The 23208-nt window shown below is 49.3% G+C and overlaps 6 protein-coding genes across 24 annotated transcripts; 5 read left to right on the forward strand and 1 right to left on the reverse strand.

Annotated features, from left to right (window-relative positions):
- Positions 1 to 14: 14 nt before the first annotated feature.
- FOIG_01397 (uncharacterized protein) lies at positions 15 to 3628 on the reverse strand. Its single transcript, XM_031198235.1, has 3 exons — positions 3288 to 3628; positions 2403 to 3236; positions 15 to 2192 (listed from the first exon to the last, which is right to left on the reverse strand). Exons 1-3 carry the CDS (start codon positions 3516 to 3518, stop codon positions 690 to 692), a joined length of 2568 nt encoding a protein of 855 aa, XP_031074002.1. The 5' UTR covers positions 3519 to 3628; the 3' UTR covers positions 15 to 689.
- A 3370-nt stretch (positions 3629 to 6998) lies between these two features.
- Positions 6999 to 9439, forward strand: FOIG_01398 (dynein light chain LC8-type). 18 transcript variants are annotated; one of them, XM_031198237.1, is made up of 8 exons: positions 6999 to 7303; positions 7430 to 7540; positions 7594 to 7616; positions 7680 to 7713; positions 7776 to 7810; positions 7867 to 7893; positions 7945 to 8014; positions 8089 to 9439. In XM_031198237.1, exons 2-8 carry the CDS (start codon positions 7483 to 7485, stop codon positions 8151 to 8153), a joined length of 312 nt encoding a protein of 103 aa, XP_031074004.1. In that variant the 5' UTR covers positions 6999 to 7303; positions 7430 to 7482; the 3' UTR covers positions 8154 to 9439. The 18 variants fall into 18 exon arrangements, with proteins under 18 accessions (XP_031074004.1, XP_031074003.1, XP_031074016.1 ...); XM_031198236.1 differs by having other exon boundaries at positions 6999 to 7540; XM_031198241.1 differs by having other exon boundaries at positions 7594 to 7713.
- Positions 9440 to 14327: 4888 nt separating this feature from the next.
- FOIG_01399 (uncharacterized protein) lies at positions 14328 to 15352 on the forward strand. Its single transcript, XM_031198254.1, has one exon. It carries the CDS (start codon positions 14677 to 14679, stop codon positions 15073 to 15075), a length of 399 nt encoding a protein of 132 aa, XP_031074021.1. The 5' UTR covers positions 14328 to 14676; the 3' UTR covers positions 15076 to 15352.
- Positions 15353 to 16562: 1210 nt separating this feature from the next.
- Positions 16563 to 19590, forward strand: FOIG_01400 (uncharacterized protein). Of its 2 annotated transcripts, XM_031198255.1 has the most exons (3): positions 16563 to 17298; positions 17389 to 17684; positions 17738 to 19590. In XM_031198255.1, the coding sequence occupies exons 1-3, from the start codon at positions 17113 to 17115 to the stop codon at positions 19254 to 19256; spliced, it is 2001 nt and encodes a 666-aa protein (XP_031074022.1). In that variant the 5' UTR covers positions 16563 to 17112; the 3' UTR covers positions 19257 to 19590. The 2 variants fall into 2 exon arrangements, with proteins under 2 accessions (XP_031074022.1, XP_031074023.1); XM_031198256.1 differs by having other exon boundaries at positions 16563 to 17684.
- A 574-nt stretch (positions 19591 to 20164) lies between these two features.
- On the forward strand, positions 20165 to 21060 carry FOIG_01401 (uncharacterized protein; the record flags this gene model as incomplete). The annotated part of the gene is made up of 1 exon (XM_031198257.1): positions 20165 to 21060. Exon 1 carries the CDS (start codon positions 20278 to 20280, stop codon positions 21058 to 21060), a length of 783 nt encoding a protein of 260 aa, XP_031074024.1. The 5' UTR covers positions 20165 to 20277.
- Positions 21061 to 21430: 370 nt separating this feature from the next.
- Positions 21431 to 23137, forward strand: FOIG_01402 (uncharacterized protein). The gene is made up of 2 exons (XM_031198258.1): positions 21431 to 22510; positions 22601 to 23137. The coding sequence occupies exons 1-2, from the start codon at positions 21776 to 21778 to the stop codon at positions 22925 to 22927; spliced, it is 1062 nt and encodes a 353-aa protein (XP_031074025.1). The 5' UTR covers positions 21431 to 21775; the 3' UTR covers positions 22928 to 23137.
- Positions 23138 to 23208: the final 71 nt, after the last annotated feature.

Below are 23208 nucleotides of genomic sequence, written 5' to 3' on the forward strand. Positions count from 1 at the left end.
CCTATACTGTCCTAACCACCAAGGGTAATGGGGTCATGATGGATGGGGATGGGGTGGGGGTAGGGATAGGTGGGAGTGGGAAGGGCGCCGCTCCAGCTCCAGCTTCAACTCCAACAACAGCGGGGAACAGACATGGCTTTGCCCGGAGGGATGTCTGCTGTCGGTAGTCGTGGCGGCCAATTGTGAGTGCCTGCAGAAGCCACCAGCACATGGCAGCTTGGAGCATTGATCGAGGGCGTTAGCATGCAAGGGAGCGTCAGGGCGGGGCTGCGATATCTGTGTGCTAACCCAACCTGACCATGAACCAAGGGACTGTGGAGGGGGGCGTGTGTCGAGGGATCTCAGAGACATCTTCAGAACGAACGGCGCAAGGTACAGAAGGTTTGGTATGTGTACAAGATTAGAATCAGACATTAAGAGGATCCGCATACTCCCCTGGCCCGTCAACTCAGGGCATCGAATTCTTCTGTCCAGATCGTAGCCACTCCGAATAAGCGTTGCGAGTAATGCATGCTATCTGCTCTACAGCGACCAATCGACCCTTGCCAAGGGAGAACGGCGCATAGCTCATTGAGAGCGAGATCAGCCGTGCAGGCACAGGAACAGGAACCCTCAGCCTTGTCACAACTCTCTCTCTCTCCCCCCCCGTGGAAAGGCAATAGTATCTCTGTAGTTTACTATTCCATACTTCACATATCCATCTCATCATTTTCATTGCCAATATTGACCCTACTCCTCCCCTTTCCAGTCAATTGCTGAAGGGCAACCTTGTTCACCTGTCCTCCAACCTTCTTCTGCATCTTTGCGATCTCCTCCTCAGCATCGACTGCCTCTGCCTCCGCAAAGTCCAAGACAAGCTTGCGACCAAGCAAGTGGGTGTCCCTCAACGCATTTAGTGCGTTCTCGGCTTCGCGGGGAGTGACAAAGTCGGCAAAAGCAAAACCCCGAGGGGTATAGTCAGCCTTCTTGGGTAGGCGTACCGATCTAAGCTGACCATAGGTTCCAAACAGTGACCTGATGTCCTTCTTGGTCGCCTGGAAAGGCAAGTTCTTGATGATGATCTTGGTGCGCTGCCCTGCAGCCTTCTTAGCCTTGTCTTCCCGACGTCTCTCCTCGGCTGCGTCATGGCCCTTGTGTGATGCCTTAACAGCCAGGGCATGATCATCAAGTACATGACCATCCATGACTTTGAGTGCAGCCTGGGCTTGGCTCCTTGTGCGGAACTCCACAAAACCGAATCCCATGCTAAGTGTCTGCCCTGGTTTCTTCGGGTCCATTTTAGTCTTAACTCTGGCAGATACGAATCCGTCGAGGGACTGAAAAGCTTCAGCAAGCCGAGATGTGGAAGTCGAAAAGTTTAAATTTCGCACAAACAGAGAGGTGGTTTCCAAATCCTCCTCCGGCTTATCACCGCGTGACAGCAAGTCATCCACACTAAGATTTTGGACCGTCGGAGCCGGACGATCTTTTAGTGACACGGCTTGATCCAGTTGGTTGCCGCCTCTGAAGATGTCACTTGGCGCTTTTTCCAAAAAGAGCACACTATCTCCAATCCGGCGATATGCCAGCTTCCCAAAAGCGGATTTGGCGTAATTGGGCTGCGAGAACTGGACAATGGCGATTGTCCCGCTCGGGGGCATCAAAACTCTCAGCACGGGCCCAGACTCCTCGAAGAGCTTACGGAGCTCGTCGATCGTAGTCCCGTAGGGAAAGTTTTTCACCAAGATGGCTGTATCACCCCGCTTCTTTGACTTGAAAGCTTCGAGGTCCACTCCATTAGCGGTGAAATATGCTTTGGTCTCTTGAATGACGCTCGTCTCCGCGATGGCCTGCTTGATGGCAGCATCGGCCGAGGTAGGGTCAAGAAGTTCTGATTTTGAAACACCAAGACGGTCGGCGACCGACGCGTTGACGGCGTCCTGGCTCATATACAGCGCATTCCAGTTAAACGTAGTAGCAGCTGCCTCTTGTTTCTTCCGAATCATGTTTTGTTTCTTGAGGGGGAGTTTGGAAATTGCAAACTCATCCAGACCCGTGTCTCTCTTTGCACTCGCAGGAATGATGTGAAGAATACGCCCCTGAAACGTCGCCCCGTCCATGGCTTGGAATGCTTCAACAGCTCCCGACGGGTCAGTGAACAACACCAGGGCGAACCCCTTACTGGTACCTGAATTGCTGACCGGTAGATGAACCTAGTATTTCAACAGCTATTAGTTGATATTCAGACTAGTAAAATCCTCAAAAAATGTAGTAAGATTGGCAACAATTCAGTCAATCGAAGCATCTACTAAAATATTCGCTCAAGTTCTCATCAAATACCGAAGTATAAGCTGTCCCTATCTGAGCTTCATCACGTCGCCTTTGTTTTGTAAATAAATAAAAGAAAATCATTTGAAACATACCTCTTCAATGGTTCCGAACCGCTCAAAGGTCTCCCGGAGATCCTCCTGGGTGGCGCTGTAGGGCAGGTTTCGGACAAAAAGTCTTGATGTTCGGCGGATCGCCTCAAGTGAGTCGTCCTTTGCCGGCTCACCCCCCGATGCCTCCATCGTGGTCTCATTCATCGCCACGTCAGCTGTAGCTGGCGGGTCAACAGAAGTGAGTTCCATAGCTTCGCCTCCCTCTGCATGATCGGTCTCAGTTGTTGATGGCCCTTGCGCAGGAGTTCGTTCCAAGTCATCGGGATCAACAAGGTCCAGCAGTCTGTTTGTTCGTGAACGAAGCCAATCGTCATCCTCTGCGACTACTTCCTGCTGTTCCAGATTTGATTTTGCAGCTGCTTCTTGAGGCTCCACAGGTTCGTCGCCTGCAGGAGTTTCCGCCTGCACATCAGAGACCACCCTTGCTTCTTTCAGCTGCGATGGCAAAGATTGAGAGACCAGCGGCTTTTCTGGTGCTTCGATCCTGCGCTGCTTCTCCCTTCGAGTCGGGATCTGCTCGTACTCATCATCGCTCTCCTCTTCAGGAACAGCGGTGGCAGCAACAGCAGCAACGCCGTCGCCGATACCACCGCGGACACCATCATCGAGCGCGCCCTCTCTGCCTTCCTTCATTACGTGAAGGAACTCGCGTAGCTTCGGGTCCGCCGGCTGGGGCTCATCTCGCTTGCGCTTTCTCAAGCTCGAGTCTGACTCCTTTTCAGCGGGCTGCTCATTGCCCTTGATTGTTGTGGATGGTGTTGATGCAGCTTTGGAATGCCAGGCGCTCTGGCCTTTGGTGAGGGCGGGATCTGAGATCTAGCATTCCATCAGTATGAGAAGTCAAGACATTTAGAGGAGTCAACTCACGGGTCGCGCAGTCTCGACGGCGATCTTGGACATGCGAATGTAAGACCTGTTGAAGTACTTGACTGCCTTTGAGGCATCTTCGGGTGTCTTGTAGCCCACATAGCCAATGCGTCGCTGGGGAATCAGCTTGACATCGGTAATCTCGCGACCTTGGGCGGAGAAGTGCTTCCGAAAGTCAGCCTCCGAGATACTGGGTGGCAAACCCTTGATGAATATCCTCGATGAAGCCATTATGATGTTGGTTTTTGTTGTTTATATCTCCCGATCAATGGCGAATGGTTTCACCGTGGGAGTTGAACGCGTGAAGTCATTTTCAGAACTTGGGCTCTTTAAGAAGGGAGAGAGGAAAAAAAAGTTTCTCTACCACATTCTTATTGCCCGAGGTTGGGACCCGAAGCTGGCCCGTGCACCGGATTTCTTAACAGTCCAACCCCACCATCAGCTTCCACGATGCTTCTATATTCGGTTGTTTTTCTTCACCGCCCTGAGCTCAGTGATGGGAGAAATTCCAGTGAACAAGTCAAACGCCACTATAAACAGTATGACAGGGCTGAAAACGGTCGAGGATAGCTGCTCAAGAATCTGGATATCTCTTTCCATCAAGAGATTCTACTCAGCTGAACATGACGAGAATTATTGACCAGTATCACTCATGAAGCTGACAAATTCTGCCATCTCAGTATTCACCTTTTTCGCAGCCAATGTATATCAACTCAAAAGCGTATATCTGTCCATAAGAGCCTCATCACGGAAGAAACCACTTCGCATACTCAGCTCCCACTTCACGCCTTCAAGAATGTTGGTGTGGAGGGTATGGTTTTGCCTGCAAGACTCATCTTCCACACAAGACCTGCATCTTGAATGCCAAAGGGGTAATTCTGGAATCCAGTGGCTTTCTGGGCTCTTGTGATGCTTCTTTGATTTTGATGCTGCTGCATGTTTTCTGCCTTCCATTGTCAATCATTGTATGGTTCATGTCGAATGAAGCTGTCTGTCGACCAGCAAGCCGTCGAGACTTCTCGACATCAGTACTACACTAACCGCTCCTACAGCACTCATTCATGTCTATTGCTTCCTCGAATATGATTAAATCATCAGTCGATGAATTACGGAGTACCAGTAGCGGGAATGAGGGTAGATTCCTCATCTCCGACATGCAAGTCAAATGGCGGGGCGTTATACGTTTGTTAGACGCAGATCATGCGCACATCTCCTCGAAGACTACGAGACAACGAGAGCCTCAAAGTTCTCGACATATGAGCTCTTGTTCTTTGACTTGAGGTTATCTTCTTCAGTCCTCATTTCATTCATGTTCAAAAAGAGATTCTCCATACCAGGCTCATCGTTTGCAGCAATGTATTAACTGAATGCATGAAAATAGATCAACAAAACATCAACTTCTCCGCCTGGTTCCCCAGCAACTTGGAATTAACTTTCAAATCAAGTAGCGGTGAGTTGACATCTAGAAATATTCTAAAGTTTATATGGCCCTACAACTCTGAATTTGGTACTCCGACATTCCTAGCCTCCCACCTTTCAGCTATCATTGCGCAGTCTGGCAAATATTGGTTCTTCGAGAATCGTGAACTTGAGACGAATCTAAGAGCTTCAAATTCAAGTAAATAGTAAATATTTAATCAGAAGTGCTTTTTATATTCTAGATCTGCCAGAGGGGTGCTGAGATGTGCATTCTTGATGTGCATTCTGGCATACGTGAGATGCACACTCCACACCAGGAGCTTTGGAATGACTGGTGAGGGAATGCGGATGCAAGCCATATTCTCTGGAGAATTCTTGTCAAAGTTTATGGAGGGCCATCTGACTTTCAGCGTGCAGGAACACTCGGAATCCGTAAGTATAAGAAGACCTCACTGCTCACTCATCAATTCTTCCAGAAGTGTTGTTTAAGGAACTACTGATGAAATGTATGTGAGATGCATTTCCCAGTAACTCCCATACTGTATCTTGGATGACACATTAGTCCATTATTTCAATGTATCCAACATCGACTCCATGGCTGATCGATTGGTCTTCAACACGGCAATAACACTCCGGAATTACGATCTTGGAACTCATCGATATGTCACCGAGAACATGATTTTTCACCAAAATAATTGCATTATTCCCGAGAGATGGTAAAGGCATTCGATATACTGGACCGCGGTTTTGATTACAAGAGCTTGGGAGTCAGTCGTGGTTTGGTGAATGGGTCGTCTTGAGTCATGTTGCGATACTTCGCCCATGACCCACGAGCAAGAGTTATCACACTATCCTCCGGATGCGGCAACTACTCGACTACAACAACAACTATTCTCCTTCCGGTTGAACATTGAAGTTTATTCACGGTTTGGACCTCGTTTCTTTACCATGACTCCGGTGTCAATCCATCATGAAAAACTCTTCATCGCTTCTGTCACTGTCACTGTCACATTTAGCGACCGAAAGATATCGCGAGTTCCAACAAGGTTCCGCGGCACAAGTTCCCCTCAGGACAGAAGTTAACGTTGTACTACCACTGGAGACCATGGGGAGAAGAGGTAAGAACTGCAATTGGCGTACTGATAGTCCTTCAAGCGAACTTCGTGGGCCATTTACTTCATGAGTTTCTGTATATGTATGACGCCACCAAAGTCTGTCACGGTCTTGGCATACTTTGATGCCTTTTTGGGCTGTGATGAGAGATGATCGCAAGAGGTTACCTCGGATGTTGGACCTTTTGTCGTTAAGCGTTTCCACTGCAGTGTGGACCGACCTTTGGACTTCTTGGAATCTTCATGTCAAACGCGACGGTGCTGTGAATTGCCGTGTTGACATGTCGATGCTTTTCCTTTTTTGGTTCTAAGTATGCGCCTCTTTATGCCTGGTGCCTGATTGACATGTGTTCCTGGCTTAAGTGTACTGTAATGGTCTACAATCAGGGGCCAGGAACTCATCCGCTCATACGCCCTGGCGAATTTGCATTATGGGGGGTGAACTCGGGATGTTCATGGTATCCATCAGCCGTACCTCGTCTTCGTTACCTATCAATAACTACCATATCCTATGTGTTCCTGATTGATAAAATTGGAGCTGTCCAATATCACCAACACAACAGCTCTGCCGATGTGACGAGAGGCGTGATTCGGCGGGCCAGAGCTCTCAATAAACCCCGCACATGATCGAATATGGCAATGTTTTGTGAATTGTACCCAAGCTCATGATCTGACAAACTGGGAGTCACGATCCACCAAGTACTGCGCACAGAGTTGATGGGGTGGATTGCTTATCGACTCAATCACTAGTGTCGAGGCCCATGTGAGTAGGACCCTTGTTATTCCATATCCTTACGCCTTCAAATGGCAGGGCCACGGTATCTTTTGGGTTCTTTTGGTTGCTGGTCAGAGTCTTTGGCACTTATTGACCTGTAGGTGCGAAGTATGAGCTTCATCTCTGGAGTTGGTCCTGGAGAGATTGATCCAAACAACATGTTACGTAGCGACCGAATGAACTCAAATGAGATTTAGACCTTGAATATACATATAAAGCAACAATACTGAAAGTGTCGACTGTTCAACTTCATCATACCGGAAAGTACAGAACAAAATTGGATGAAAAATTGGATGAAAAATTGGATGTACAGGGTAGGCTATATCGCAAAGATGGAGCATGTCAAAGGGTCTGGTACGTACACAGATAGCTACGGACGCGAGCCGCGCCGCCCCTGGCGTCGTCACAGCAAAAGAAGCATCCAGTCCCATCCATGAAGTGCCCGTGCGCTTTATTTCCAGGGCAGCTCCCACTGAAACTGAGGCTGATGCTGACGAGGCTACGGCTTGGCCAACGATAACCCAATCACGAGCATAAACACGCGACTGTACACTTAATCCGCTCCACAGTCACACAAGGCTTTAGCATTTGCGCGTCTCATCAAGTCAATCAACGGCAAAACTCCAAACACAATCAATTGTAATACTAGTCGCTATTATTTTTACTTTATCGGCCGAAAACATTAACGCCTCGTACCCTCCATACATCACGTATGTACTTCCTGGATCCTCTACGGCTAGCATCCCGTCCCGTGTCCCTCAAGAAAGGGGGCGCACACCAAGGCGTCGTCAAGCGCCAGCCTCACGACAACAACTCAGACTAACAAGATTTCGCAGGTCGCCTTTGTTTCCTAAACCGAACACTTTCTTCAACCTAAACTTAACACAAGATGGCCGACGCTCACGTTCCCAAGGCAGAGTCTCCCGTCGCTCGGGAGAAGCTCGAGGGTAAGCAACACCCCCTTTGGAGCTCGAGAAGCATCATACTGATATAATGCTAGCTCAGATCAAGTCCGCCGACATGGTGAGATAATCCGACATACGTACCGATATTCCGGACGCGATCGCTGACGAGAGAGTGACAAAGACGGAGGATATGCAACAGGAGTCTATCGAAGTTGGTATGGGGAGTCCATGACAGTTTTGCGCCGGCGGCAGGAAGACGAGGCTGACGTGACGATAGCCCAGGAAGCCATGGCCAAGTTCACCATTGAGAAGGTTTTCTCATCAAGTACTGCGTCTCTGTAGGCACACAAGCTGACATGCTATGGCAGGACATCGCACAGCACATCAAGCGCACAGTTCGTACACACCAAGCCTCTCACGATCGATCCCATACTTACAGAATGTAGTTCGACGAGCGAAAGGGACCAACCTGGCACTGCATTGTTGGCCGAAATTTCGGTAGCTTCGTTACCCACGGTTCGTCAAACCCAACCCGCCGATTTCCGACTCCATAGCCCCGGGCACGGCTGGCTGGCTAACACGCTACGCAGAGACCAAGCACTTTATCTACTTTTACCTCGGCCACTGCGCAATTCTACTATTCAAAACGCAATAGGCATGGGAGAAATGGCTCACCGGTGGGGGCCTTTGGAAGAGCTTGCTGTAGCGAGAGGGACGGGTGTGGTAGGACAAGAAGAAGGCAAAGACAAAAGCAAAAGGCAGCGAGGCAACACGATGGCTGCTGACTGCTGTATCGTCCACCCTACCCTGCTGGATCTGCCTCTATGTACGAGACGGACGGTCGTGGAGCTTGCGGCTGTACTAGGTTCATGATCAATAATGAGGGGCGCTCGCCCAGTTTTTCCAAATCCTTCCGTTCCTGGCCCAGCCTGATGTTGGGAAGTTTGTTGATGGGGGTGGCTGGTCAGCCGTGACGGGCTGCCAAGGTGTGCCTGATGCAAGGCTGTTGGTTTTTAGTTTGAGATCGGAGATTCTTGCAGCCTGGTGTGTCGTGTTCCTGAGACATAACTGTCACTGTCAGACATGTCGGTCATCGTTCGATTTCTTCAAGGCTGTCACTGATGATGCTGTTGTTGGAATAGGCTCGAGTCAGAGATGTCACTGGCAATAGCAATCGCCGATCATGCACGATCTAGTTAACCGTCCGATCAACAGCCTCGACGATCCACCTCTAATCAGTTCACGTGGTCTCGAAGAGGCTACCAGACTCTTACCTTACTGTAGATGACAAGGCGCGGCCCCAGAAGGATTTACTTACCCGATTACCCACGGCGGGCAGTCTAAGCAGCGTAAGCGACGGCACACCCGTCAAAGGATGGCAGATGGGGCCTTTGGGATCGAGACAAAGTCAAATGCCTCGTCCGTCTTTGCCAAGTCGGTCCTGAAGTTCCGCTAGCTATCACAACTCATATCAACTCTTTAAGTGACTGAAGCTAGAGACACTTTCGGAACGGAGGCGGGGCTCCATATAATCGACGCCCTCTCGTTGGTATTGGCGTTGGCGTGGGGGTGGGCGTTTATCAAGACGACGGATGAGGAGGGTACGCTTACAATTACAGTTACAGGTACAGGAACAGAACATGAACAGGACGAGTTGATTCCCCTCTTTGGGGGGAAAGTCTAAAGAGAGGATTTGAGGATTTGAGGCTAGTGTGACGGGTAAGAAGTTGATGTGTCATAACCGTGAGAACGCCATTGAGTAAATGGAAGATCTTGGCTCATGATGAAAAGTGAAGAGTCAGAAACTCTAATAGCAGGGGTACAGTATGATGTTATCACAGTCTAAGTGTAAGTGCAAGATCATCAGGCACTATAACAATGACCTCAGACATGGAGAAATTAAGTAATTGGCTTAGAAGACTGGAATTGATCAACGTCTGGTGGTTTCTTATCTCAACTTCACTTTGACTGATGTCAAATTCACTCAAGATAGACTCTTGAGGCATATGAAGAGGCTTTTTTCATTGGAATACAATGGTCCGGGCCGCTGCCGTTAGAATCATCCAATAGCACAAACCCTCAGCCGAAGAGACGGAAATACTCTGATCAAACACCATCAAGTCAAAGAATGGTCAAGTCAAAGCCTAAAGTGACCGAGAACACTACGGCCCACTCACTCACACTTATTCACCCGCTGAATTGGGTTGGGTGGTACCCCTCTGTGAAGATCCTGGTCGAGAAGGGTCCATATGGAAAACCTCAAAGTTGAAAAAGAAGAAGCAATTGAGGGACCATTGATAGTGTATAGTTGACATTGGTCTAGTGTTTCCTAGTGAAGAAAAGACTGGAGAAAGACTTGAGCTCTCAGTATGATGGAATTCCAATGCCGATATCGTCTGGCAGAGCTGGACGTCTGTACGTGCGGTTAAACCGGAAGATGCACCACATACAGTGCTGCACCACATGTGCATCGCATGGCATCGCATGAGGATGCATTAGGATCAAGAGGTGCAGATGGGGATGGTCCACCAGGCCCGATTAGACCGAATGAGCCGAGCCTATGCCGTTCGGTTGAGATGTCTGATATCGTACTGTGTTGTACCTGAATGGAGTCGATGACTGTTAATGACCATTGTTGGTGATTCTTGACAGAACATGAGTTGTTATGGAGAATTGATGACCAACAAGGTGCATGATTCTGCTGATTTGGCATGATCTGAGGAATATCCAAATGCCGTGATAGATTGTGTTGTTATCTCCCCAAGTGAGCTACCCTAGAGTCGAAGTGAGGATTCAGTCGGGCAACATCTTGCTTCACTATTGTTCGACTTCGATATTGCTGTGATTGGGATGAATAACTAGATATCTTTATGTAGAACTCGCTCTCTGACAGTAGCTTCTTTTTTATTATGCAGTTTCATGACAAAACTGCTGTCTCAAACTTCACTCAATGTTCTTCAAGAGTCATGATTGCAAGCATATACTGGCCGACAACCCATGCTCCTGTTTCGCCTCAAGGTAATCAAACTACTATTGATTGCTACTAAGACCTCCTTTATGAAGCGAGTAACTTTATCTTAGACTACGGCAGAAAACTTGGTATTTACGTTTGTCAGAAGAGGCTCCCAGGCACTGAAGGCATAGCGGCTCGAGCTCACTCATCCGAAACGTCAGAAACTGATGAACTATGTGATAAAAGTATTGCTCATGACAAATAGTAATCACTGTTGATTTTCAAGCACAGTAAAGTTGTAAGTCACACAAATGTTTTGCAGATTCGGGGTCCCAAGCGAGGGTTACGCATGGCGAATATTGAACAACATCAGACAGCCACTTCGGGTATTCTTGCAGGTTCAAATGCCGACCTGGCTAGAAGCAGAATGAAACGAAAATCTATTCTCTGTTGATTTGCTGATACAAACTATTGCCCTGTGTCGATAGACTGATCTCGCAGTTACATTGGCGTGGACAAGGGAGTTAGATCAACACATGGTATAGTCTTTTAGTTTTCACCCCTCAAGATCTCAGCAGCCATTCGTAGATTAATAAAGATTGGCTGCTAGGCGATGAACAGAAGGAAAAGGGCAGTCGAATTATTCAGTGATTTCCTTTGAAGCATGTCGAGGGCGCTGGGCTGCCGCCCTTGCAATAGCCAATATCTTCAGCGCCTCCCGTTATATCGAACAATACAAGCGGGTACTCACATCCAATCTCGCAGCGCTCAAATATGCGTTTCAATGTCTCTGTGCCCTGAACAAGGACCAAATCAATGAACCAAGTTGATCCTAATAGTCCTAGAGATTCATTCCTATAACTGCACACGGTCAATATGTGACAGAAGGGTTATGATGAGGCAAATAAGCGCCCATGTTTGCCCAGTAAACTACACCAGCAGAAGCCATACGAGGTGACAGCAAAGGAGTGTCAGGGATATCACCCTTGTCCACCATGGATGGGAATCGAAAAGTCAGCGGGTCCAGGCAATACCCGATTTCCACCTGAATCACTCGCCGAGAAAACTCCCCTTCTGTTTTGTTTGTTTTGTCTGTTGCAATTTTACTGAATGGCCCTCAAGGGTGAGGCATCGACACAGTCCCTGTTACAGATGCCATTCCCTCTAATATCGGTATTTGTTAGTATCGATGAAATTTCTAAAACGTAAACCAAACACCAAACAAACATCAGACTCAGGATGGTCACGAGCCAAGAGGCCAGGCGTCAAAATCCGAGACATTCCAGGTTCTTTTTGTAGGATCACCGGCTTAGCAGATGCAGATGCAGATACGGATACAAAGTGGGAGATGTCAGCGCAGCCTCAAAAAGACACGAACAGCCGTGGCGCATGCATGGTCCACTCTGTAATTCGTTATGGCAGAATATTTCTTGCATCTTTCAATATGTTGCATTCGTTCAATTGAATCGACAGACTTGCAGACCTACCTCGTAGCACAATAACATCATCATCTTACGGCCATCCACCATGTAGCGGTCTGCTGAGAAATCTCGGATCACCAGGCCTATCATTCGGGTCATTGGCAGATTCTCAGGGCATCCGGACACTATAGACTGGTTCGACGTGGGATGTCCCGACAGACCAGGCGAGGCGAGACGGAGAGAGGAGTCTCGCTGGAGTCTGGAGCCATCTGCCAGCGTGACCATTTCCATAGCGCTAGACGGGCCTCCGGCACCTTCACAGTAAGGTCTTTTAACGGTGAGAACGGGAAAAGAGAGCAGTGGTCTTGTACAGCGAATGCTTGCTGTGGCGGTCGGGCTGTTGAGAAAGGCTGGCGGATAAAGTGACAAGACAGAAGAGTTTCACCAATTGAGAACCCTTTCAATCATCAAATTTACATCGCCAAGCGCGATAACAAGCCACTGACAGTTGTACGTGTTGTAATTGTTCAGCAGAGGTGCGAGATATGCCAATGCAGCGGGATGCCACAGACTGTGATGTCAGCGATCATGCTTCGCCGAGCCACTCCCACTCTTGTGCAACTGTACCTCGAATGAGGCGCGTCACCAAAAGGTACATGACCTTTTTCAACTCTTCTCTTGGACCGAAAGGAAGACACATCCTTGTTGCACAGCACACAGCGGTGCCCCCATGTCGAACAGGGTTCTTCCGCTTAGTTCCCCCAGCGGACTGATCCTGGTCAGGCCCAGCAAGACACACGTTCGCAGGCTGTTACTGTACTGTACTGTACCAGTACTATTCGTGGACTCGAAATGATTCCCAACGTAGAGATGTTGCTGCTTAGGTTGGCGGGCATCTGGATTCAGAACTGCATTTCGTGTGACGAACAAGTGTCTTAGCTCAGATCGGTATACACTCGTTACCATAAAAGAGAGAATAAGTCGAGTTCATTTATGATTAGAGGGGTTCGCTAGTAAGTGGCCGTTGAAAGCGAAAAAAAAAAACTCTACCGTTATGATTAAGGGAAAGCTTAAATAAATCTACCGAGCGTGGGAGAGTGGTCTGAGTGGTAGAGCTTTACGACAAGCTCAAGCCAGACAGCATCTGAGATGATGATTGCTCGACGACCACTCTGCATGTCACTCGGAAAAGAAAAACCAGAGATTCGCCTATTATGTCTCGAGAATCAATAGTCTTCAACGCAAGAGGAGAATTGTCGGCGTGGTGGAGTTGATAAAAACCACCGGCGTTGCGGGGGCGGGGCATTTGTGTTGTTGAGGCTTTCTTTTCGATGGAGATGTGCATATGTACTGTGTTCGATCATGCAGTGTCATCCGCAACCGGATCATATCGGAGACTTGTAGTGTGAGTGCGTTCTTTTTCTTTTGTTCGTTCGTTTGCTTGTCTGTCTATCGATGGTGGTGGTTCGGCTATGGAGTCCGGCTTCTTCGGTGGCCGTGGCTAATAAATCCTGCTTTCCGCTCTTCAAAATCCTTCTTCCCCGCATTGCGGAGCGGAGGAGCGGGTGTTCCCTTCTTATGATACCCATCTCCGGTTAGCAGCGGTCCCGAATACTGGGACGATCAGTATGAAGTTTTGAGAAAGTATCAAGAGCTTCATTATATAGAGATATTGGTTGATAGTTAGGTGGTTGTTGAGTATAAACTTTCTGCGACTAGCTCCCGGGTAGCTGAGTTTGACTAGAACGGCCGCAGAGAGGTGACATGAGCAGTAATTTACTTGTGATTTATTTTTACATCTGCCAATATATTTGTGTTCAATTAAGACCACTGAAATCTACCATAATATTCGGAAACCAATTTCCAAAAGTCTATGCTACATGTCGCTCTCTGTCATGCAAAACATATTCGTATTCTTGTAGGTCTCAGGCCATTTCTTCACGAGCTATCTTCACGAGCCCTGCATAATCCATGCATTTGCTCTCTTCATTCATGTCTTGAACAACTTTGGACCCTGATCCACCAGGATGAGATGATCGGCAAACATGTCCAGCTGCCACCAGACCAATTCATCTGCAAGGTCCCGACCACGCCAGCCAAAGGAGGGTCGCAGTAGATGATTTGCGTGGAGGGTTTTTAGTCACATTTACACAGCCTTGGATGAGCCTCGAATAAATCGTCCTCAAGCTCTCGAGGCCATTACGAATATTTCCAAGAACAATCGTATTAATTCCAAGGGTTTCAGAGTCAAAACGTCAGCCTGTGACGCTGATGGGCAGAAAATAGAATGGCTTAGCCTTTTCTACGATGGAAACGGACAGCCCGACATGCATTCTGTAAGCCACATACGACCGTAGACTCACCGGGGTTCAGTCTTCCATGCAGATGCATCCCTGACTGACTCTTCATCAGCCATCAGAGCCCAAATCAAATAAATGGTTCAGACAAGAACGGTACCTGGAACATACCCTTCCGCATATCCCCCAATCAGCCTCTTTACACACTCAACACAAATAAAAATGATGGTGGCCGGATGCTGAGCTGTTTTTGAGCTGACCACAGATCACGGGTATGCCGCCGAGACGGGCAGACTCTCCAAGACATGACGCATTGGCATATCTGCTTCTGTCTGGTCAGCAGTGTAGTACGAACAATAGCATCCTTTCGTATCGAGAAGCATGATAAATGGCTTAGATCAATGCCTGTATCATCGTAATAAAAAAACTAAACCAGAAGCATGGGTACTAGAGTCATTCAAGCCTCAGAACAGACCGTGAGAAACCATCGCGGAAGCCATTCGGCACATGTCCAATCATCAGATCCCCCAAGTCCTCGGTCGCCATGTGGCAGCGTCACTGTGCTGCACCTCACATCACTCCCAGTCTGCCACTGGCTGGCTGAAGACATCGGGTTTAGCCTCACATCGCTCGATTGGAAGAAGCAGGGTTCCAGACATCCGCCTCTTGATTCTCAAGTCCCCTTCTTTCGCTTCCATAATCAACCAGGCAGGCATTCAGATAACGAAGCCTAAAAGAATCGTCGAGATTGCTTCTCTGCTTAACAATCCACTTGCTCAATCTTTCGAGTCACTGGAAATAGAGTCACAGATCCACTGTGAGCAGTCAGTAGGGCCAAAACGGTCATGGATCCGTTGCCGGCTCGCTGGAAGCGCGGCGACAGGGGTTATGGGTATGGGGGTTTGAGCTCGCGCTATTGTTATTGCAGGCATAGCAAGGCAGATGAGATTGGGGCCAAGTTCATTTATTAAAGATCCATTTCAAGGGAGAGATGATAGATAACAAAGGGGTAAGAAAGAAACTCAAGCCTCAGCAAGGCTTGAATGGCTGAAACTCATGGCGATGGTCTTTTCAAGCTGCACAATTGTTTCAGCAAGTTTTGTTCCAGCCCTCTGAAATCTGACTGCCCGGCCAGCCGTTTCTGGAATGAGGCCTAAACAGATCAGATGGGATGGGATGCCCATCCATCCATCCCATCCCATCCACGGCTCGGCCACGGCCACGGCCACGACTACGACTACGACTACAACCACAACCAGAACCCCCCCCGGCCGGATGACAGATCCGCCGTGAACTCCCATACCGAGCCCTTGATGTCTCGCCATGGGTCGTCCAGACTTCAGAATGGGTCGTTCGTTCGCTAGGCTCGTAGCTCAACCTGCCCGCTGGATCCAGCCCGTCAAGTCCCGTTTCTCTGGGCTGACGACCTGACAACCAATTGGGTCGGGAAAACAAACAATATGCGACAATCTGAAGAGCACCATTGTCTCGCCTCTCGTCCTTTCTCTCATCTCCCCAGCTTCACGTTAAAAGAATCCTTTCTCTCATGTTCAAATACCTCAGAGAGAGACGAAGATCTTCCAGAGGCCGGCGAACGGGACGGGAGGAACCCTTTGGCTTTTCGCTTTTCTGGGACGAGTTTACTCGACTAGCACAACGCCTTGCATGCATCCACCACCTCACTCGGTCGCTGTGGGCCTCTTCGTGGTACTTAGTCCGTTCTTCGCCGTGAATGTCGTCATGAAGTACTGAACTGTGACCCGAAGCTATTCCAGGGCAGCTTGTAGGGTTCTACAGTGGCTCAGAGCTCATGGGCAGTACCTAGCCTCTACCCCTGATGGGACCTTGACCGGTTGACTCTTCCACATGCACCATCAGGCGCACCATCAGGCACGCCACCGCAGCCACGGCCCCAGTGGACGCTAGCGAAGCTGAAGATATTTGTGTACAGAAAAGGAACATTTGGTCCAGCAAATGATTTTGAATTTGTCGCTGTAACAGATAGAGTTGCAGTGCTTTTGGGCTCTGAGAGGCCCCTGAGCCACAACCCTCCTGACGGCTTCTCATCGCTGAGACCACTATAGAGCCTTGAGTAGTGGCCAAGTACTCTCATCCCAGACGAATTTCCATAGCGTACCGTGCGGGTATCTTGGCACATCCGCCAAAGACAGCATCTCCCTGCTCGAGTGATGGTGCTGTCAATCGGTGTTTTGCGCTGTCGGACCCCAAGTTTGGTACTGTGCTGCGCTGTGTTGTTCGCTGTGCTGTACTGTCCACCCCGGTCAACTTCCCTGTTTGGCCGCACCCACTCCCGCCCGTCAGGTAAGGTCAAGGTCAGAGGTGCTTGCTTGCTTGCTGGTGAGGTAGCAGAGAGGCAGGCACGGGTACCTCCCCCCAGTTCCTTCCGCACGCAGTACCTTGGTACACCCTCGTCTCCCGTCCTTGACCTGGGCTCGCCGCTGCCGCTCTCATTCCCTCATCATCTCCGCCCTCCAACAACTTTCTCCCTCAACTTGTTTTTTGCTTCTCGACGAGAGTTGCAAATCACAAAGGGTGTTGGAGATTCTTTGTGTGCTTTGAGGTGTTGGGAATATTGCACTGCCTGTCAGTGACAAAACCATCTGGCACTCCCCTTTGTCCTCCTGAATCGGAGAACAGCCCCCATATTCCTAGGCTCTCACGCCCATCTCATCAAAACAGCGGCCTCTCTCTCAGCTCACCTTGTTGGATGACAATGTGACAACGCTCCTCACGATTTCTTTTTTGACTATTGCACATTGACGAATCCTTACCTCCTCAGCTACGATTCTTCGACTTCTTCTCTTCATCTTCAACCTGTGAACCCGAACGATCTAACGTCACGCTTCCGCCCAGCTCCTGCATTGATCGACACAACATTCAACTCCGCGACATTTCCCACCCCACGGCCTACAGAGGCTCGTGATGACCTCCAGTATGAACTCGCTCAAGGTTCCCGAAAGCGGGCTGCAGCTGGAGGGCTCGACTGGCAAGGATGCCAGCCTGCCTTCCCAGGCCTTTGCTGTCACCCTGAGTGATAATGTTATTGAGGACATGATCAAATGCGTCCAGAACGGAGATGGCATTCAACTTTCTCTTGGAGCCAATCCCGTAAGTTGAGCAACCCAAAGCCTCTTGTCACAACGGATTTGAGGTTGCACATTTGGCTCATGTTTTCGAATGCTAACATGCCCGTGCCAGACCTTGCTCTTTGGTTCCAAATCCCACGCCATTGAGCCGCCCTCCGACTCGAACCCATATGATCTTTACCTCACACGACCTTTCGAATCGACACGAACTGCCGAAAAGATACCATACACCGGCTCTCTCTTTGAAAAGCCATCGGGTGCTACTTCGAAGAAACTGAAGACTGGCAAGGCCGACAACACCACTGACGGCAAGCCCGCAAAGTCCAGCAAGAGCGCCCAATCGGGACGAGATTCTGACATCGAGGCTCTTCAAAATGGACTTGCGGCTCATGCTGCTTCTCGGGAGAAGTCGGTCTCACTTGCATCTAGTTTTGGGATGATCATACTGACATGTTTTGAAGGACTCGCGTGGTCGACAGGTTACCAGCGAAGAAGGCAGCTATCAAGAGCAAAAGCAAATTGCTCGACTCAACTCCACGATCGATCCCCCAGTCACCAGGTCAAGTTTCGCTCGGGTCCCTTACACCCAACCCTACGACATCACAGCCCCTTGATCGAGCCAAAGGAGACCGAGCCATGCTGGTGCATGAGCTCGCTGTGCAGGATCGCTCATTTGATTACTTGGCCAAGAAGTGGGAAGGCAAGGTGGAAGACATGGAGCCGACGCTTCGAAAAGTTGCCGATGATCTCGACGATAACAACAAATGGTCACTGAAGAAGAAGTCCTGGAGAGACCTTGATGTTTGGAATTATGATTATGATACCCAAGAACTACGACAGAAGGCGATCGACAACGCCGTTCGACAATATGACAAGCAGAGAGTCACCATCTCAGAGCCAGAGTGGGACAGACTACTACCCAAGGAGGAGCGAGGAACTGGCAAGAGTCTTAGCCGAGTGCAGGCTAAGATTACAAAGACTGTCAGCGCGCCGTCAATCAATGTTGAAATGGCGGATGGAGGCACAACGCCTCGAGAGAGTGGGGATTCTCAGGACGCCAACCGGCCAAGGGTTGGAGGAGAGGCTATGTCGAGGTCCACCTCAAATCCTCTTTCTACTAAGCCCAAGAAGCCCACTGCACAGGAGGCCCAGGTCAAGCGCCTCTTGGGTAAATCCAAGGCTAAGACGGCTGCATCAGCTACATCCTCCAAGCCGGCATCCAAGGTGTCTTCGGCTAAAGCATCTCCCACCAAGTCACGGCCCACCGCCGCGCCCAAGGCAAATGGAGGAAGGGTTCTATCGCAGGCCATCATTTCTAACTCGGACACCTCAGAAGATGACGCTGCTCCTACGGTCAAGCCTAAGCCGAAGGCTGTACCTAAACCGGCACCCAAGATGAGGGACACGGTCGTTGCCAAACCTCGACCTGTGGTAAGGGAACCGATGAAGCAGCAGATTACGGCCAAGCGACCTCGCGAAGATGACGACTCGAGCTCGAGCTCTGGAACACCATTGTCGAAGCGCATCAAGCCCAAGCAGCCTCTTCCTGCCCCCCGACTTAAGCACCGACCATCGGACGCAAGCCAGAACTCTCGTGGAACTATAACCTCAGCCTCGATGAAGAGCAAGAACACGTCCCCAACGAAGTCTTCTCCCCTGGCATCATCGCCACCCACCAATGCCTCTGATCTGGAGAATGAGGCACCCGGTGCATCAATTGTTGCGAAGAAGCGCAAGGTCGAAGGCTTTAGCAAGGGTGGTGTCACAAAGCGACCTGCAGCATCAAGGTTTTCTGATGATCTTGTGCAGAAGGCACAGGCCTTCAAACTATTTTATCAAAAGTATGAGACGCTGCACCATGAGATTTCAGCGCTGGACAACCCTTCAAGCAGGAAACTGGGCCATCTGATGGAAATGAGAGACCGACTGAAAACGATGAAGATGGAGATTTACAGCGAATGTCCCCCAGAGAGGAGCTAAAAGGCGGCAATAATACGACAGAACAAGGACAAGATAAGGTGTGGGGGTTTGATTTCAGCGGCGTACAGCATCACGACCGGATAACTTTTACAGTTGCATTTTGCATTGGGAAAACAGGATCTGCATGAACGAGCCACCTGTCGGACAGGAACGGAGCTCTCTTTGATATTTGCATCGTTTTTCTTTTTCTTTTTTTGATACCACATGAGAAGACAAGATAGGCCAAACGCGGCCAGAGACAAAGCCAAGCCAAGGCAGGCAGTTAGATTAGGCAAAGCAGAAGCCAAACAATACAGAAAATGTTGAATTGAAATCATGATATTCATATACACTACATTGAGTGACAAAAGAAACCTGGCGTTTGATTGAGAGCCTGGTCCAGTCGCGAGTAAAATCAGTCAATAGTAACAACGATAGTTCGGTACATGGGAAGATGAAGTGATACTATGACGTGAGGCGCATGTGATGGAGGTGCGTGATTTACCTCTGGATTTACCAGATTGGGCCCCAGGTTTGATATGGTTGCTGAGAGGGTTGGTTTGGTTGGTCTTTTGAGTTTTGAGTCGGGTGGGGGCCGTATATTGTGTGTGAGCTGATCCAGGACCCTCCGAATAAAGAGGGATTAGCAAATAGCGGCTGATCATGGATGTATAGTTTAGAATGGGGCTGGTGAATCATATTGCTCGCAGCTTAGAGGACATATGTCAAGGCAGATACTGTCTGTGTAGTAATTGTAGCACGGTGCTTTATTTAGTCTTTGTGCCGTTTATGCGACTGGCCGTTGTCAAAAGGCGTTTGTTTGAATGCTGTAGCGATAGACAATGAACTCTTGTATGCGACAACGCATCTCAAAGACATTGAATGAAGAAGGGTAGAACTCACCAACGCATCTATGTCCTACAGGCAAACTTGTCTTGAAGATGTATAAATATCTGCCCAGACGTGAGCATCTTGATTCTAGCTTTCTCATCAACTTCAGTCTCAGTCTCAGTCTCAGTCAGAGCAACAGCCGTCACCCACAATGACATCCAGACGCTCCCAGTTCGTCAAAGAGGTGCGCCCTGGAGCTTACTTCCAAGAGCCAGCATACGTTTACACTGTCCACCCTGCTCAGACTCAAGATCCGTTCCGAAACGTGCCTGCTCGCACGACTGAAGACTACAGCCACATGCATCCTCCCTCTTCAACTGCAACAAACGTCTTCATTCCTGGCTGCTGCCGTCATCGTCGCCGTGCATCCCGGTACTCAAAGACCTACGAAAGCGATGGTTCAACCAAAAGCTATGCTTCTTACCAAGACGTTCAGCCTGCTCAGCCTATGGATCGTCTCCCACCACGCATCGCTCTGAAGCAACTCTCGGATTTTCTTCACGAAGCTAGTATCTTCTACAACACGCAACTCATGGACTTCACACGCGAGCATCAACGTCAAGGCCACGACACCTCCAACGAAGCTCTTCGACAGTGGCTCTGGAACGACTGGACCCGATCTCGCGATAACCCTACCCGTGAGAACTTTACATCTACAAAGGCGAGCATTACACTCTTGCTTCGCCAGGTTGAAACCGCCATTGCGACGCCTTGGCTAGAGAACGCAGACCTAAACGCCAGATTCGAGTTCAGCTACAGAGCTCTTAAGAGTTCTTGTGATGAGATTGTCAGGTTGTCAGGCAAGGTCATGAGCGATTGGCAAACTTGTCGATTTCTGGCTGTCGAGCTCAAGAATGCCCGTGTTTATGCCAACCCGGAGGGACCTGTTCTGAGACAATTGTTTGCGGGGTGGGAGAAGGGCGAGCCTTGGTGATCCTAACGAGAAGAGAGGTCGTCTAAGTTGCTAGAGTTGTTTCTTTTGTCTCTTTTGTTGGATGTTTTTATGTGTTTGGTTGGAGTTTACCAGGATGAGATGTTACCTCTTGTATCCGTACAGACATTGCTAGGGCGACCAATCGGGAAGACGGTGGAGTTTGAGCTTCATAGCTCCCTTTCCCCTGGTCAATCAGCCACGTGGGCCATGCCGATCACTCATTCGAGAGTGGCTGTGGCGGTGCAATACTGCATGATGTGGCTTTAACACCAACGTTGATACTCACGAGTTATGATAGGAAGATAGACTTGACCCAATTAGATGTTAGCCAAAAATTCGCAACTTTTTTTTTAATTTTTTTTTATTGTTAACAATTTTTTCTATTTGCCGCCAGTAGACGAGACAATGTGTGGACTACAATAGCGTTCTTTTTTCCCCGGACTTCTCCTTTACCTTGGAAAAAATCCTAGTGGACAGGGACTATGTTCTAGACTCAAGGTGTCTCCGATATGCTCTGTAGCATACATAGTCTTGTGTTCTTGCTGAGGGCACGTTGAACAGTTCCCTGATCAAAACTTCTGTTCTGAACTTCTTCCTCTTTGATTCTTTTTTTGCCACACCGACAATTTCCTTCTCTCACTGTGATTATTCCTCTGAGTTGACCTCACCACAACTGGCCAATAAGTGTGGAAAAGAGAGACTTAGGCTCATAATCATGGGTATCGAAGCACTCGATTTCCCCCAAATGTGGGAACGTCCAAGCTACACTCAACTAGCAGACATTCTCCAGAGTCTCGAACTTAGCCCTCCAATATGGAACCACAAGCGTCGTCGCTCTGAGATCATCGAGGAGCAAGAATCTCTCGCCAGCCAGCGCAAGGCAGAAGTCACTCGTTATCTCTCCTCTATCATCAAGAGCCCCTTATCATGGATCGACGACGAAGATGAGAAGGAGGTTCTCTGGACGCAGGCAAGCAAGCGCATGTCGGAGCGGTGTGGACGTACGGCTATGGGAGAGGTTATTCGCAGATGGCCCTTTGGAGAGGGAAACGATGAGTTCGAGTTGATCATTCGAGAACCGGCGCTTACCGGAGATTCTTTGGGTTTCAAGACTTGGGGGTCTTCATACGTGCTATCACAGCATCTTCCTCGCATGGCGGAAACATCACTATTTCGATTATTCGATGAGACGTTGGGTCAACCGCGACCTGATGTCCTCGAACTCGGCTCCGGGACTGGCCTCTTGGGTCTTGCCGCAGCAGCTCTATGGAAAGTTCCCGTAGCACTCAGCGATCTTCCTAACATCGTTCCAAATCTCAGGGAGAACGTGGCCAAGAACACGGAGCTTGTCAAGTCTCGCGGGGGATCACTCACAGTTGGCGACCTCACCTGGGGAGGGAGCGAAGACGAGGTCGATCAGGCCCTGTTTGGGCAACCGCATCAGTTCAAGGTATGTTTTTGCTCGTAGAGATCTGTGATTGCAGGGCGATGCTTGTATGACTCTTGCTTACAAACGATGTCTAACCCCCCTGGTGACTAGATTGTCCTCGCGGCTGATCCCATGTACGACGATGAACACCCAGCGCTTCTCGCCTCAGCCATCAGCGACCACCTTGCTCTTGGCTCCGATTCACGCGCTGTCGTCATGGTCCCCCGTCGAGATGCTACCACAGAACGTCTCCTCGAGTCGTTCCGCCAGGCTATGCTTGACCTCGAAACCCCCTTGTTCTGTGAAGCAGAGGACGAACTTGCGGGACAGGACGACTGGGTTGAGGACGATGACGCGGGCAATGTGCGGTGCTGGCTGGGTGTCTTCAGCCGTGGTGGCTCACCGCCGTCTCAAGTCGGTGATGCAGTACCCATATAGCACTCTAACTGGCCACGGCAGCCAGTGATTAATAGAGAAAGGGAGAGTCAGGTGCTTGAAGAAGAGACGAAGTTTATACAGTGGAAAATATCAGACGAACTAGACATAGACACTGAGCGAGTGAGGAAGCATAGCCACAATAGAGACCAATGATTTTATGCAAGCAATTGCACTGTTTGAGTCATGGATCTCCCGTGAACAATCAGCAGACGGTGCTTTAGGGAGGGGTTCATAAGGAGCCCTTTTCTTCCTCTTTTACGCTTCTGCTTCTTCTCTTCTTC

This window comes from Fusarium odoratissimum (genome assembly GCF_000260195.1).
Source record: "Fusarium odoratissimum NRRL 54006 unplaced genomic scaffold supercont1.1, whole genome shotgun sequence".
NCBI classification, from domain to species: Eukaryota; Fungi; Ascomycota; class Sordariomycetes; order Hypocreales; family Nectriaceae; genus Fusarium; species Fusarium odoratissimum.